Source organism: Setaria viridis, chromosome 9 (genome assembly GCF_005286985.2).
Source record: "Setaria viridis chromosome 9, Setaria_viridis_v4.0, whole genome shotgun sequence".
Taxonomy (NCBI): domain Eukaryota; kingdom Viridiplantae; phylum Streptophyta; class Magnoliopsida; order Poales; family Poaceae; genus Setaria; species Setaria viridis.
In genome coordinates this window covers 471,318-485,728 of record NC_048271.2, presented here as the reverse complement: position 1 = coordinate 485,728, position 14,411 = coordinate 471,318, and the positions used below count along the sequence as shown (strand labels likewise).

The 14,411-nt window shown below is 46.4% G+C and overlaps 4 protein-coding genes across 4 annotated transcripts; 3 read left to right on the top strand and 1 right to left on the bottom strand.

Moving 5' to 3' along the window:
• Window positions 1-988: 988 nt before the first annotated feature.
• Window positions 989-4,219, bottom strand: LOC117840811 (uncharacterized protein At4g14100). The gene is made up of 2 exons (XM_034721347.2): window positions 3,686-4,219; window positions 989-1,383 (listed from the first exon to the last, which is right to left on the bottom strand). Exons 1-2 carry the CDS (start codon window positions 4,152-4,154, stop codon window positions 1,229-1,231), a joined length of 624 nt encoding a protein of 207 aa, XP_034577238.1. The 5' UTR covers window positions 4,155-4,219; the 3' UTR covers window positions 989-1,228.
• Window positions 4,220-4,731: 512 nt separating this feature from the next.
• On the top strand, window positions 4,732-9,235 carry LOC117839110 (putative zinc transporter At3g08650). Its single transcript, XM_034719365.2, has 6 exons — window positions 4,732-5,054; window positions 5,320-5,907; window positions 6,577-6,861; window positions 7,892-8,020; window positions 8,131-8,228; window positions 8,315-9,235. Exons 2-6 carry the CDS (start codon window positions 5,497-5,499, stop codon window positions 9,126-9,128), a joined length of 1,737 nt encoding a protein of 578 aa, XP_034575256.1. The 5' UTR covers window positions 4,732-5,054; window positions 5,320-5,496; the 3' UTR covers window positions 9,129-9,235.
• Window positions 9,236-10,892: 1,657 nt separating this feature from the next.
• LOC117837621 (basic blue protein) lies at window positions 10,893-11,775 on the top strand. Its single transcript, XM_034717344.2, has 2 exons — window positions 10,893-11,250; window positions 11,320-11,775. The coding sequence occupies exons 1-2, from the start codon at window positions 11,064-11,066 to the stop codon at window positions 11,517-11,519; spliced, it is 387 nt and encodes a 128-aa protein (XP_034573235.1). The 5' UTR covers window positions 10,893-11,063; the 3' UTR covers window positions 11,520-11,775.
• Window positions 11,776-11,973: 198 nt separating this feature from the next.
• Window positions 11,974-14,103, top strand: LOC117837620 (basic transcription factor 3). The gene is made up of 6 exons (XM_034717343.2): window positions 11,974-12,077; window positions 12,278-12,345; window positions 12,441-12,589; window positions 12,701-12,757; window positions 13,263-13,301; window positions 13,674-14,103. The coding sequence occupies exons 2-6, from the start codon at window positions 12,278-12,280 to the stop codon at window positions 13,835-13,837; spliced, it is 477 nt and encodes a 158-aa protein (XP_034573234.1). The 5' UTR covers window positions 11,974-12,077; the 3' UTR covers window positions 13,838-14,103.
• Window positions 14,104-14,411: the final 308 nt, after the last annotated feature.

Genomic DNA, 14,411 nt, shown 5'->3' with positions numbered 1-14,411 from the left:
GAGAGAGAAGATGCGAGAAGAGATCCAGACGGTCCGTTTCAAGGGAGTTAATTTTCTGTGTGCACAAATCAGTGTGGGTGGAGGAAGGATGCCTCAGTGGGGGACGTTTGGTGGGGTAGTCGTAGCAAAGAATAACTTTGGTGGATTTATAGGGGTGATAGATGATTTCACTATTTTCAGAGTGGGTGGATGTAAAGTTTAGTTCGTACCCTATTTGGATCAAGGGACTAAAGTCCATTAATGCAGATGAACAAAGACGATAATACCCCTCATTCACTGTACCCTGCAGGAAGAAAGCGAGGCAAGACATGACGAGCGGTGGCCGGGGGGCACGGCGCAGAGGGAGGGAGGCGAGGCGAGGCATGGTGGTGGCGGCAGCGGGAGGGCGGTGGGGGCCAGGCGGGAGGTGGCAGGAGGAAGGTCGGCGGAGGGGGTCGGGCAAGAGGGAGGGCAATAAATGAGGAGCAGGGGTGTCCTAAGGCCCTTTAATCCACTTTAGGCCCTGTTTGGATAAGGGATGCTAAAGTTTAGCGCTCCCCTTTTAGCACTTATGCTCCCAAACAGGCGTGCTAAAAGGTGAGTGCTAAAATTTAGTACAACTATTTTCATTAGCACACCCAAGGGGTGCTAAAACCTGCTAATAGTGCTAAAAGTGGTCCCCAACTCCACATTTTCCCTAGTTCCCCCCATCGCGAAACGTGCCAGCCTTGAATAGGATTGAAGAGGAGTAATAAATGAGGGCAATGTAGTCATTTCCCACCAAAGATGATAAACTTTAGCACAGAATCCAAACAGCCCCAAGTGGTGCTAAAGTTTAGCACTTGCTATCCAAACAGAGCCTTTGTCCACCCCATATAGACTAGAGGACTAAACACTTTAGTCCACATTTAGTCCATATGTTTAGCACTTTAGGGACTAAAAGTGGCTAAAATGGGTAGATTAGTGCTGGGTAACCAAACAGGCCCCAGCACTCTCTGATAGAACGAGATACAGGTCCATCCCATCTGCACTTCTATTGCTACAATTATTTATACACATCGCACAAGAGAAGAGACCGATGATTCATGTCAACACACAAACACTGGTATCAATCGACCATACACGTTTACTGGATCCACTGGTATTTTCATGATCAGGGTAAGCATGTATGGTCAAGTTGTTACACGACATCCCAATGTCCAGAGCTCTACCGGAGACCAGGGCGAACACACCAGTGGAAGATAAATCCTCACAACACATTCCTGGGGATGAAGCTGTCATCATGCCCATCAGCGGCCTCGGTGATTGTGCCACCATCCTTGTTGAAGCAGTACTCTGGAGCTTGCCATGCCGCGTCCTCCAGCACTGCTCCCACCTCAAAGTTCATCACGTAGGCGATCCTACCTGCAGAGATCGGCAAATGTACAGAGGTTACAGAGTCATTAAGGAAACAGGTGTCAGGTCACATCTCATGGTGACTTCAGCTGACAACCATATCTCTGGTTACATACAACTGGACTGCAAGGCAAAGTTATAGAGGGTCTGTTTGGTTCCTTTGCTTATTTTTAAGCATGTGTCACATCGAATGTTTAGACACTAATTAGGGGTATTAAATGTAGACTATTTACAAAACCCATTACATAAGTGGAGGCTAAACGGCGAGACGAATCTATTAAGCCTAATTAATCCATCATTAGCAAATTTTTACTGTAGCAACACATTGTCAAATCATGGACTAATTAGGCTTAATAGATTCGTCTCGCCGTTTAGCCTCCACTTATGTAATCGGTTTTGTAAATAGTCTACGTTAATACTCCTAATTAGTATCTAAACATTCGATGTGACGGGTGCTTAAAAATAAGGTCAGGGAACCAAACCAGGCCAGAGTGTTTGTTAATTGGGGACTGCAGCATAACAAGAAGTGTGGAGATATCTGTCTGCATGGTAATAAGCGCTTGCTTTGGCTCTCATGGTGAAGAGCCATATCCGTTTTAGTACTACTGTAAGGCAAGTGGTGTCGGTGTTTGCAATTGGGGATAGCAACAAAACAGGGAAGGTGGCAGTCCTGACTAGCACTCATCGAGTACACATGAAGTGTAGCTTCATTTGATTGCTCCTGAGTCCTCAGCATGACAAACTTAATTAAAACTGCAAGCTGTCTCACTTTGGCGTTTGGTCACAACTTAAGCTGACTTGATAATAAGAATGTGATAGCAGGAGCAATACAGAAAGACATCTGCTATTCTAAGGGACAACTAAATTGGTCCTCACGCCTTAACCAAGCTAAATGAAAAGATAATGTCACACTCTTGGTTTATACTTGATATCTTCTACTTTAAGGGACACCTAAAAGCATTACAAACTACATCCATATAGTCCGGCCTGTTACCTATACTCTGTTGAGTAACTTGTGGCACTTGCAGTCTTGCAGACATGTTTAACTGGAACCTAGAACATTTTACAGTCGAATACAGATGGATAGGTTGATGCCCAGTGACAACGAGGGGTCACATACCTACATACACAGCGTTGTCCAATCTTTTATACAACCCTGTAGACCCTTTGTAAGATGACACTAAAACAAGAAAGTAGGCCTACTACTGGAAGAACTTTCAGTTCGAGCACATTCATATCATCATGGGTCAATGCTTGGTTGCATGGAAGCATGCACAACGGAGTAAACATGACTGGGGGCCAGCTACTACAAAATCTGGATGAATTTTAATAGCAGGTGGTTCATCCCCTACTTTTATGGCAATTCCAATAGGTTATTGACCTTTCTGAATAGGAATAAGCTACAGTAAGTGACACATAGGAATCATCAAATGTTTGTGGGTAAAAACTCAAAAGCTTGTAAATCAAGTTCAAGGGTGGCAACAACAAATCAGTATGGAAGGATATTTGAATTGGGCAAAGGCCCTAAGCAAAGTTCTTCGGAATTATACAAACTTACAGTGCATAGTGATTTTTTCATTCTTCAAGAATGGCAACAGATCGACAAAAATGGCAAATCCAAAATAATGGGCGAAAACGTGACTGACAATGATACATAAACACCTAGATATGAACATTAAGAACAAGTAGATGTTTAATGTGTGCAGTGGCTTGGAAAAAACAGGTCACCAAGTATGTTAAAAAATCCTATGGCTCCTGCTGGCCGGCCAAGGTGCCTTCCAGTGATTTTTCAAAGGTTGCTGGGCGTAAAAGCTTATAGACACAGGAATCAGAGAAAAACTATATGTCCTCAGCTCAGTATTCAAGCAGATGTAGCAAAAAATTTGGAAAAACATTGTAGTCACTTCAAAACTTTGCAGATATAATTTCTTTGTTTGCTGCGACAATCCTAAAACAAACCAGTGTGATTGATGTGGGTAAAGCCAATATCTCCACAGCCACTAGAACAAGATATAACTTACTGTTTCATAATCGATAGAATAGGCATTTCTCAGTGGTTTGTCTCCCTGAACATTAATTTTTATAATCAATCAACTACTATAGCACAGACTCAGTTTCCCCACATGTCTTAAATCCGTAGTGAATTGAAAGTATAGATCACGTCTAATAGGAATGTAGGACCCGGCAAATTAGCTCCTGTCGCCTTCAAACTGGCACGACATTTGTGTTCCATAAGGGGAACATCAACTAATTAAGCTTGAAGCAACGCTGTGGCATGACGGGGAAGAAACTAAAGTCAGAAATCCATTACCTGTGTAGAAGACCCACTTGACGGGCCGCTTGGTCTTGACATCCTCGTAGTAGGTGATGAAGTCGGCCTTGGCCCAGACGTGGCAGTCGAATCCGCCGGCGTCGCGCCGTCCGAGGTAGACCGCGCCGGGCAGGAGCCAGTCGGGGCGGAGGATGCCGACCCCGACGGCGGCGGAGCGGCAGGAGCGGCGCGCCGGGGTGTAGAAGAAGGAGGTGCCGTTGTTCCACTCGTTGTCGAAGTAGGGCGCGTCGTCGGCGAGCTGGTAGCGGATGACGTGGAGGTTGCGGCCGCCCGGCCAGTCGTACCAGAGGTCGGCGATGGACATGTTGCCGTGGTAGTCCATGACCATCGTCGCGTGGAACTGCGGGGGCCATGGAGTCGGGGTCGGGTCACCGGCGGCGGCGGCGGGTGGGGCCTCCGGAAGGCAGAGGAGGAGGAGGAGGAAGGCGGCGGGGGTGAGGGGCGTCATCTCCGTCGCGGCGGCGGTTGGTCGCAGTGCGACGACCGCAGTGGCCAATCTGATGGATAGCTGAAACGAGCGCTTCTGGGCCAATCGGATGCATGTAGGCCTAGCCCATGAGAAATTGTAACTGAACTTTGGGCCGTCTGGCGACAATCGGGCCCAAAAGTAAAGGGAAAAAAGGTCTCGTTAGAAATAATATATTTTTTAGATGATGATGATGATAAGTGAAATACATGGAGAAGAAGAGGAAGAAAGGCTTAATGTATTTCCCTTCCCTCAAGTATAACAAGAGTTCAGATAACTCCTAAACTATTTTTTTCAATTTTATACCTCCTAAACTATGATATTTGGTTTGATTTATCCCTGTTATAATTTGTTTCTTTTCTCTCCAAGATTGAATTTTAATTTAGCATTTTCAGCAGATAATTTACGTCATTTCGATAATGAACTGCTTACTCTATTCTACACGAGATGATGTCGACGAGTTTTGGCACGCTGGTCGCTGGCGACGCTGCTATCTGCGTCTCCAATCCGCCCGCAGCAGCGTACGGTTTGGTTTGTTGCGGCCACGGCGCATCCGACACGCCACGCCATAGAGGATAGATTTCCGGCGAAAGGGCCCACCCGTCCCGCGGGAACCGGAGGCCGCGCAACACCACCTCACCACGTGCGCGGCGCATCTGATCCTCCGTCACCGCCTCACCGGTGACCGCCTCCCCCCGGGGTCGCCGGTTTCCATTACCCCCCAAATCCGCGTGCGCCGCCGCCCTGAATCCGCCTCGCCGGCAGTATTCTCGTCGCCTGGCCGCGCCTCCGAGCCTCCAATTCTTCCATCCGCGCCTGGCGCCCTCGGCATCGCTTCTGCTGGCGCGGGAGGGGGTCGATCCCTCCCTCCTCCTGTTGCTGGTAAGGGCGCTCTGGCTTTGCTTGGATGGATTGTCCTGGGAGTTCGTTTTCTTTTGCTATGAGCAGCAGTCAGATCCAAATCTTTCTACCTTTTGACCCCCAGTCTCTTCCTTCAGTCTGTTGCGATTCCTGTCGTTTGCTGCTTCTTGTTGGAGCAGTAATGCCAAGCTTTTTATTGACCAGACTGCTGGGATCTCAACTGAATCCCCATGCTTGCGCTGCTCGATTCGTGAACCGTGCTAAATGTGCCTTCTTTGTGCGGCAGGGTTGGAGCATCTTCCCAGTTCCACGCGAAAGCTGTGATCATTATGTTGTGCTGCTGAACAAGACAATGAGGATGTTGTAACAGCCCCTTGCTTCTTTGAGCAGCAGGCCTCCTGCCCACGCTACCCTGACAAGCAAAGTCAGGGGGTGTGGAAATAACCAGGTGCGCTGAATAACCATGGACAGAAGAGCTGGAGCAATCCTATTGTGCCTGTTCTTCGTCCTAGTAGTCCGGGACGTGTCGGCCGTCGCCGAGACCGAGGCCGGCAATGTGCGTTTAGTGCAGGAGGCGCCCCATAGGGAGCTGGAGGGCACAGGGAGGCAGGATGGTGCTAAGGTGGGGAGGGTGTCAGTGTCGACGGTTGCATGGTCTACGCTCGTCATGGCTGTGGCGACTGGGTTGGGAGCAGTGCCCTTCTTCTTCATGGAGCTGGAAGCTCAGTGGGCGGGCATTTGCAATGGGCTAGCGGCCGGGGTGATGCTGGCTGCAAGCTTTGACCTCGTGCAGGAAGGGCAGGTCTATGGCAGTGGGAGCTGGGTTGTTTTCGGAATTTTGAGCGGAGGAATATTTATTTGGCTTTGCAAGAAGGTACTTTACGATTCCTGCTCTTCACCTTTCAGATCAATGCCACATTTCAATTGCTTTCGATTTGAATGAACAATTTGTTATTACTGTAGAAATCTATGCAATATTAGGTTCATTTATATGGTACCTATGATGCACTTCCCAAAGCAAGAACATAATTCAGGATTGATACATGCTAGGTAGCTTAGATTTTACCCAAAAAGGCTATAGCTCAAAATCTGTTACCTGTAGCTAAACAAAAGCTTCATTTCATGTCTGAAAGGCTTCAAATGTCAACATAATGGTGCTTAAGCAGTTATACATGTACTTAGAGTAATCTTGGACCCAAAAAATTGCCAGAGTCAATAGTTGTTGGTCCAAACAATTGAATAAAGTGCAATTCAATGGAAGAACTGAACAAATCGAATGGGCTCATGTGAACCCATCACATGCTTACCCTCATTTGTATGCTGATAAGAATATTGCGTAGGCCACCTAAAACTTGAACATCAATGGATGACTGCACTAGATCAGTCTGCATTCCACTTTGCACTTACTTGTTGAGTGTATACATCATCATATTGAGTTCAATTGATAATTGTGTTTTTGGAACAATCAAGATAACCCCCTTCCATTGTTCTTGGTATATTCATCTTTAATAATATTTCCTTTATACTGTTTCCTTGCGCACAGTTTCTTGAGCAATATGGAGAAGTAAGCATGCTGGATATAAAAGGTGCCGATGCAAGTAAAGTTATCCTTGTTGTGGGAATAATGACTCTCCATTCTTTTGGGGAAGGCTCTGGTGTCGGTGTTTCCTTTGCTGGCTCAAAAGGATTTTCTCAGGGTCTTCTAGTTACTATAGCTATAGCAGTGCACAACATACCAGAAGGCTTGGCTGTAAGCATGGTACTGTCATCTAGGGGTGTCTCCCCCCAAAAGGCAATGATATGGAGTATAATAACATCTTTACCACAGGTATCATTTTTTCAGTTGAAATCTTTACCGTTCCTATAAATTTGTTGTCTTTATTCTTGAGTGAGTAATGAAAAATATACCAACTTTTTAGTTATCTTGTAACTATAAGCAACAGAATGAATCTTTGTTTTGTGCCCTGACTGAACTAACTATTTTGCTCTCTTTTTCCCTCATATTTGTCTCTGTCTGTGTTTATGGACTTCTCTAGTTATTCTAATTAAGTGACCAAACTGAATCATAGAGTGAATCACATGAATAAGCACTAACATGATTTGGTATTGGCAACAAAGGTAACTGGTGGGTGATAGTGAATCAGTACAAGCAAGGTCTTGAGCTCCCAAGAAAAATGTACCTTGTTCTGGACCTCAGGGGCAGGGTTTGGTGGAACAACTGGACCAAAATTGTATCCCTTGCGAATTGTACATGCACCTTTGTTTGGAACTTCGGATGCTGATTGAATAGTATTAGTACTTAAAGGCCACACATGATATGTTTTATGCTCCAACCCTGGGTGTTTCATCGAAATCACATCCTTTACAGTAATCCTATAGTTCCTTTGGTTTTGTAGAAACTGTCGTGTGCTGACCATATGTGCCGCTCGAAAGAGTTTTTCAAGCTGATGAACTGATAACTAACAGTAGTATTCTGTGAGATAAGTGTTAATACTAAGAAACTTGTAACAGAGCTATGTATTATAGTGTTAGTAATCTTTGTATTATATAGTATTAGCAATCATCAGATATTACTGTCTCTTTTCTTATTTTGAGTTTTTGACCTATATAATTATTTGTGGCTAGCAGGAGCTAGTTATCATTGACATTCTGAGGCCAGTGAGAACCACAACTGTCTCCTTCTTTTACTTGCTTAAACATGGCCAAGTTCAGCTTTCTCTCAGTATTATGTTGTGAACACAATATTATTCATCACTTTATAGTTTATATGCAACCGCTTCAGTTTCAAGTTACACTTCTTGTGATAAACATTCTTTGATTTTGCTCTGATGCTGCTTTGTTTTCATTTGTAAATCCAGCCAGTTGTTGCTGTTCCTGCTTTCCTTTGTGCCGACGCATTCCAGAAGGTGCTCCCCTTTTGTACTGGTTTTGCTGCAGGATGCATGATATGGATTGTTATAGCAGAGGTTCTTCCTGATGCTTTTAAGGTGAGAATCCTATTCACCTGACTGTTAAGAAAAACCTTGAAGGACTGAAGCTGCTGTTTTATTTTTATGCCCTGAGAAAGCAGTTTTTTCATTTTCTCTGTTATGTGCAGGAAGCGACTCCATCACAAGTTGCTTCTGCTGGAACACTTGCTGTTGCTTTCATGGAAACATTAAGTGCTGTGCTTCTGGGATTTACTGATGGCAACAAGTAAGTTTGCTATTAACATTTTCGTGATGTAGGTGTGTAAAAGTTAACTCTCAGGTCTCAGCTAGTGTTATTGATTTAACTTGCAGCTCAGAGGATGCATCGGGTTTCTTGGTATCGCTTGTATTTGGACTAGGTCCACTTATCGGAGGAATTATACTTGTCACATTCTCTCTTGCCTTCAGCATGCCACACCCGCTGCTTACTGGTGTGGCATCTGGCATTGCTTTCCGTCTTGCGGCATGGAGACCTGTACAGCTTCTAATGTCCTCAAAAATGGGTCTCTTTACCACCCTCTTTCTCATCATTGGTGGTTCCCTTGTCTACCATGCTGCCACATCAAGCATCCTTAGGGTGGTTAATCGCAAAAGATCCTCCGTTAACGTCATTACATCATCCTCCGGCTTCTCTCTTAGTGTCCTCACACTGCAATCGCTCCTTGCCTGCGGTGCTGTATTCCTTCATGCATATGCCGAAGGACTTGTACTTGGTGTCGCGGCTCGCAAGGCTTACGGCCTTGGCCGTTACATGGTTCTTCCAGCCTCCCTCCATGGCCTGCCACGAGGTGCTGCTGTGGCCAGCTGTGTGTATGGCGCCACAGATAGCTGGCGCGGAGCCCTGGCAGCCGCTGCTCTGACCGGGTTTGCAGGGCCTAGCGCCGCCATCAGCGCGATCCTTGCGAGGATCGACTACGATGGACTCGACTACTGGATGGTGATAGCATGCGGGGCTCTGATCCCCAGCTTTGGCCGCGTTTTCAGGCGGTCTTTGCGGTTGGACATGCGGAAGAGCATCGCGGGGTTGCTGATAGGTATCGGCTTCGCCTCCGTGTGCTTGATGTCAACTAGATTCATTTGCTTGCACACTCCTTACTGCAACTCAGCTCCCGAAGCTGTCACATAGAGACTTGTGGTGTACGATGCTGTTGCAGCTTGTTTAACACATGTAATACCAGTGTAATGGACTATGACTGTAATACAAAGAATGGAAGAGGTTATATGTTGCGGTGAGGAGCCTCTTGTATGAGTAACGTGCGGTGAAATCTCAAGTCCAAGGCTGTAAAAGTTTTTCCAACACCAAGGCCAATACCAAGAAACTGAAGTGGACCTACCTCTCCAACAACCAAGGAAGGTTGGGCCGTCTGGCCACAATTGGGCTCAAAAGTCAGAAAAGAAGGTTGTTGGGGGCTCTCCACTAGTGTAAATAAAAAATTATATTTCTTTCTTCTTTACAAAGAGGGACATAAATTATTATAGCTAGGAGGGAAAAGCATGCAAATGCGCACGCCGAGCACTACTGTAGTAAGCTAAGCTTGTGCTGTAGCACGCATCAGGGAGCACTATTGTTAGTGGTGTGGTGCAAAAGGGGGGCACCCAGAATGCATCTCGTACATGTATTTGGGATTCTGGGGGTGCTGGTAGAAATGCTGTTAAATCCATGCTATTGGGTCCAACGTAATAGCTCCAAACTAGGCCATGCATAAACATCGATGAATGGCAACCATGGTGGTTAGTAGGCATGGTACTTCATCCGTCTCAAATTATTATTTGTTTTAGTTTTTTCCAGGTACATAGCTTTTTGCTACATGTCTAGACATATATAGATCATAGTAAATTTTATTATGTATCTAGAAAGTCACAACGAACACTTTAATAGTAATTGAGGACGGATGGGAGGGAGCATGTAATAGCTCCAAACTACGCCATGTACGTTACGTTCCTAGACGAGTGGACGGAGGCCGAATGCGCGACGAAATCCAATAAGGCTGTAAAAGTTTTTCCAACCCGGTGGAAACATTATATTGAAAAGCACAAGCGATGATGACGAGTGGACGGAGGCCGGACGCAGCACGACCGAATGCGCGACGAAATCCAATGAGGCTGTAAGAGTTTTTCCAACCTCGTGGAAACATTATATTGCAAAGCACATTGGCTGTAGGCTTTCGAACTTTGATAGCTGGGGCCGGATTCTTTATCCTTAATTTTAAAATAAAAATCACGACGGTGCCTTGGCATTTTTTTTCATTGAGAGGTAATTAAAAAAATATTGAAAAGCACATTGACTTTGTGCGCCGCATGCAGTTGAAGAGAAGACTTCATTCATGCTCATGGGTGGTGTTGGTGAATGCTGACTTGCTGTTGGGAGCAGCGACCCAGCAACTGACTAAAATAGGAAATGCACTAGCTAGCTTGGAGCGAAACAAGTGTGCACTAGCTAGCTTTGACGTCAAGGCGACGTACGTGTTGCTTTGTACTAGCTCCTGGATGTGAACAGTATAAGCAGCTAGCTTCAATTCGCACGCCGATAGATGTACGGTAGCAATCAGAGCCAGTAGTAAACAGTGTGCCAAACAAGCTGTTGATGTTCAATATATTCCTTTGATTTGTATACTACATCAATTACATGCTTGCTGTTGGCTTTTACGTACGTTTCCCACACCACACTAGCTGCTTGCTTGACGTCGTCTCGTCGATCGGGCATCCTCCAAAGAAATTAAACGTGTCCTGAATGATCCGCTCGTCTTTCATTTCATTTCATCTCCATCCACTCACTGCCGGCCGGCCCTGTTGTGGGTCGTTGGTTTCTGCATATCCCCCGCGGGACCTACTTACCTTCACGCGCTCCACTTCTTTGCTCCTGCATTGCTCTATAAAACGAGAGGACCCCCCGGCGGCCACTGCCAACAACCACTCCACTTTCTTTGCTCCTGCATTGCTCTATATATCAGCAATTGTTCTGTGTGTGATCTGTGTCTGAGAGCAGCTACTATTCAGGTGATCGAGGTGAGTAGGTAACAAGCAGCTGCTAGTGGTTCAGTGCGAGGGAGATCGAGCAGCAATGGCGCAGGGAAGAGGCAGTGGCGGCTCTGTGGTGGCCCTTGCGGCGGCGGCGCTGCTCCTCTGCGTGCTCCTTCAGGCCCAGGTGGCCGAGTCGGCCGTGTTCACCGTCGGCGACCGCGGCGGATGGACCTTCAACTCCAACACCTGGACCAACGGCAAGCGCTTCAAGGCCGGGGACGTCCTAGGTACCCTACCTAATACCTGTTCGTTCGAGCAACAAATACAATCGATTCTGATGCACGATGCGTATGCAGTGTTCAAGTACGACTCGTCGGCGCACAACGTGGCGTCGGTGAACGCGGCGGGGTACAAGGGCTGCGCCGCTCCCCGGGGCGCCAGGACGTACACGTCCGGCAACGACCGCGTCACCCTCGCCCGCGGCAGCAACTACTTCATCTGCAGCATCCCCGGGCACTGCCAGTCCGGCATGAAGATCGCAGTCAACGCCGCCTGATGGATATCATCTGCTACTTGCATTGCTTCCATCCTAGCTACCTCATGATCGATTAACATACATACATATACATGCATAAATAAAGCAAGGTTGGTTGGTTCAGAGTTGCTTGTGCTCCATTGTCGTCAACAGCTACATGTACTGTAGTGCTTGTGTGTGATTGATGCCACTTCCATGTCGATATGATATGGTGTTGAGGATGTGCTTAGTCTGATCGTGTAAAGTAGCAAGAGAATGTGTGTGTGATTATTGCTAAGTGCAGAGACACCATCGAGCTTTCTTTGAGCTCTTCGTCCAGCCCACTACTAGCCCATCACTACGGAACCTGCTTTTGCGCGCATCGAACGAAATGAGCCCCGAGGTTTCTGAGTGGGCCGGCCCAGCGGAACCTGCCTGCGCACACGTACATAAAACACGGAAAACCCAGGGTCCTACGTGTAAAACTGGAAACCCTATAATCCTCCCCCAAAACCTGCGCCCATCCTGCGCCGCCGCCTCTTCCAATCCCCTCCCCCGCCCCTCCCTGCTCACGCGTCCTCACCGCCCTCCGCCGCCAAGGTCAGTGCTTCTTCTCCCACTCTTCGCTCCGACGTCATCGTACCCAATCGGCAAATCGCCGTGGTTTTCTCTTGCGAGCGGTTTAGAATTTAGAGATCAGTCCAGTCCACCCCGATTGCTGGGCTTAGTGGAACCGATTCGCTCCCGCGATAGATCCGTGCTTGCTGCGGCGTTGGGCTGATCGGTTGTTGGTCGCGCAGATGAACAAGGAGAGGCTCATGAAGATGGCCGGCGCCGTCCGCACCGGCGGCAAGGGCACCGTGCGCAGGTAGCTAGCTGCTCTTGACTGACTCGCACGACTTGACTTGTGCGTTGTTCATCAGCGGCGATGCCGATGGCTGAAAAACTTGAGCTTTTCTTCAGGAAGAAGAAGGCTGTCCACAAGACGGCCACCACGGACGACAAGAGGCTCCAGAGCACGCTCAAGAGAGTAGGGGTCAACACCATCCCTGCAATCGAGGAGGTCAACATCTTCAAGGACGATCTCGTCATCCAGTTCTTGAATCCCAAAGGTCTGCTGTCCCTTCTATGTTGCTGCTGCTGTTCTGTTACATGTTGAAATGGGGAATGCATGGTGTTACTGACTCGTTTGTCTGATGTTTCCTTATCCCCTAATAATGCAGTGCAAGCTTCCATCGCCGCAAACACATGGGTGGTCAGTGGATCTCCACAGACGAAAAGTAATGCTCACCCTCTGTTAAATTTTATTGAACAGTCATTTAATCACACCCAGAGCAATGATATCTTTTTAGATAAGTGGATGTTCTTCCCTTGTGATGGATTGTGCAAGAGAAACAGTCACATTAGATGCCTAGCTAAGTTGAGAATCCAAAATCCATTTTAGTTTTTACACCTGCACACATCCACACTTGATTAGCCTGAATACAATTGAGCCAGCGTTTTTATTTTTACCACACCATCAGAAGTGATAGGCATAATCTCATTGCATCAAGCACCTGCGAGGATCTCTGTAATTTTAGCACTATCTTTAGTTTATTTTAAGAGCATATTTTTATTCATCCAGTCACTATCTCGGTGCGTTCTGCTCCTGTTAGGTGTGGTTTTGAAGATGCTTACATGGTTTAAAGATGGTTTTAAGCATTTGACTTGTGTTTCATCTGCTATATAGAAAAGGCTCGGTGATGTTGACTTGCTAAAATTGTTGTTTATTGTGTAATCTGACAGAGCTACAAGATGTTCTGCCTGGGATCATTAACCAATTGGGTATGTTACACTCCACACCTGAATGTCTATATCCAATAAATTGCTTTCCTTGTAACATGGATAACTTGTATTTGACCTTTTTCTAATCTTGTCAGCGTTATCTGTTTCTATGCTGCTTTATTTCATGTTTTGTCGTGTGTTGTCCTTTCCCTACAGTTAGCACTACTGGCCACGGGAAAGAATGTTTACTCTTATGGATGTTCCTTTTGTTGTCTGTTAGCTTTCGGGCTAGCACTTGTTGAGTATACATGTTGTCCCCCAGCTGTTTAGTTTGGAACATAGAAGTCACAAGAAGGAAATAAAACAGTAGCTCAGCCAGGTTAGAAAGGCTATGAAAGAGAAGCTAATGCCTGATTTGATTTGTTCTTCCAGGTCCTGACAACATGGAGCACCTGAGGAGGATTGCTGAAGAGATTGAGAAGCAAGCGGTTGCTGCTGGTGCCACGGCACAGGCCAAGGAAAATAACGATGATGATGTTCCAGAGCTTGTTCCAGGAGAGACTTTTGAGGAAGTAGCTCAGGAGGCAAAAGCCTGATCATAGGACTCCAAATAGTGAAATGTGAGGTCATGGTTTCCTTGTGATGGCACTCTTTTGCAACCCCCACTTAGGCCAGCCACTCTTTGTATTTGCAGTCGGAAACTTTTAGTTTCTCCAAGCTTTACCTAAAGTTATGCATGTTGAGATGCCATGGAATCCATTTTGCTGGTTTTTGATGATTACGTTTGTGGTTGGTTGACTATATACATGAGCACCACTGCACCAGATTTTGCGTGGTCACTTTATAATGTTTCTGTTGTCTATCTGAGGTAACCCTTTGCAGTGATTCTGCAACTCTGCTTAGTGGTTTTCAGATTTATCTCTTCAAGCTCTTGTTTCTCGCTGTTGCAAGATACCATTTCGATTTGTTAAAGCAGCTGAGATTACTGGGCAGTGGATGTCATCCTAAAGCTTTAGCTGTGCCGCCACAGGCATCAGCAAATAGTGTACATGTAGTGATAAACTGATGTTCAAAACAATCATTCGCAACTGTACAAGTGACTTTGTTTGCTAGTTACACGATAAGTGAAAAAAATAGTCAAAACTCAAGCACAATGGTGGTGCATTGAGC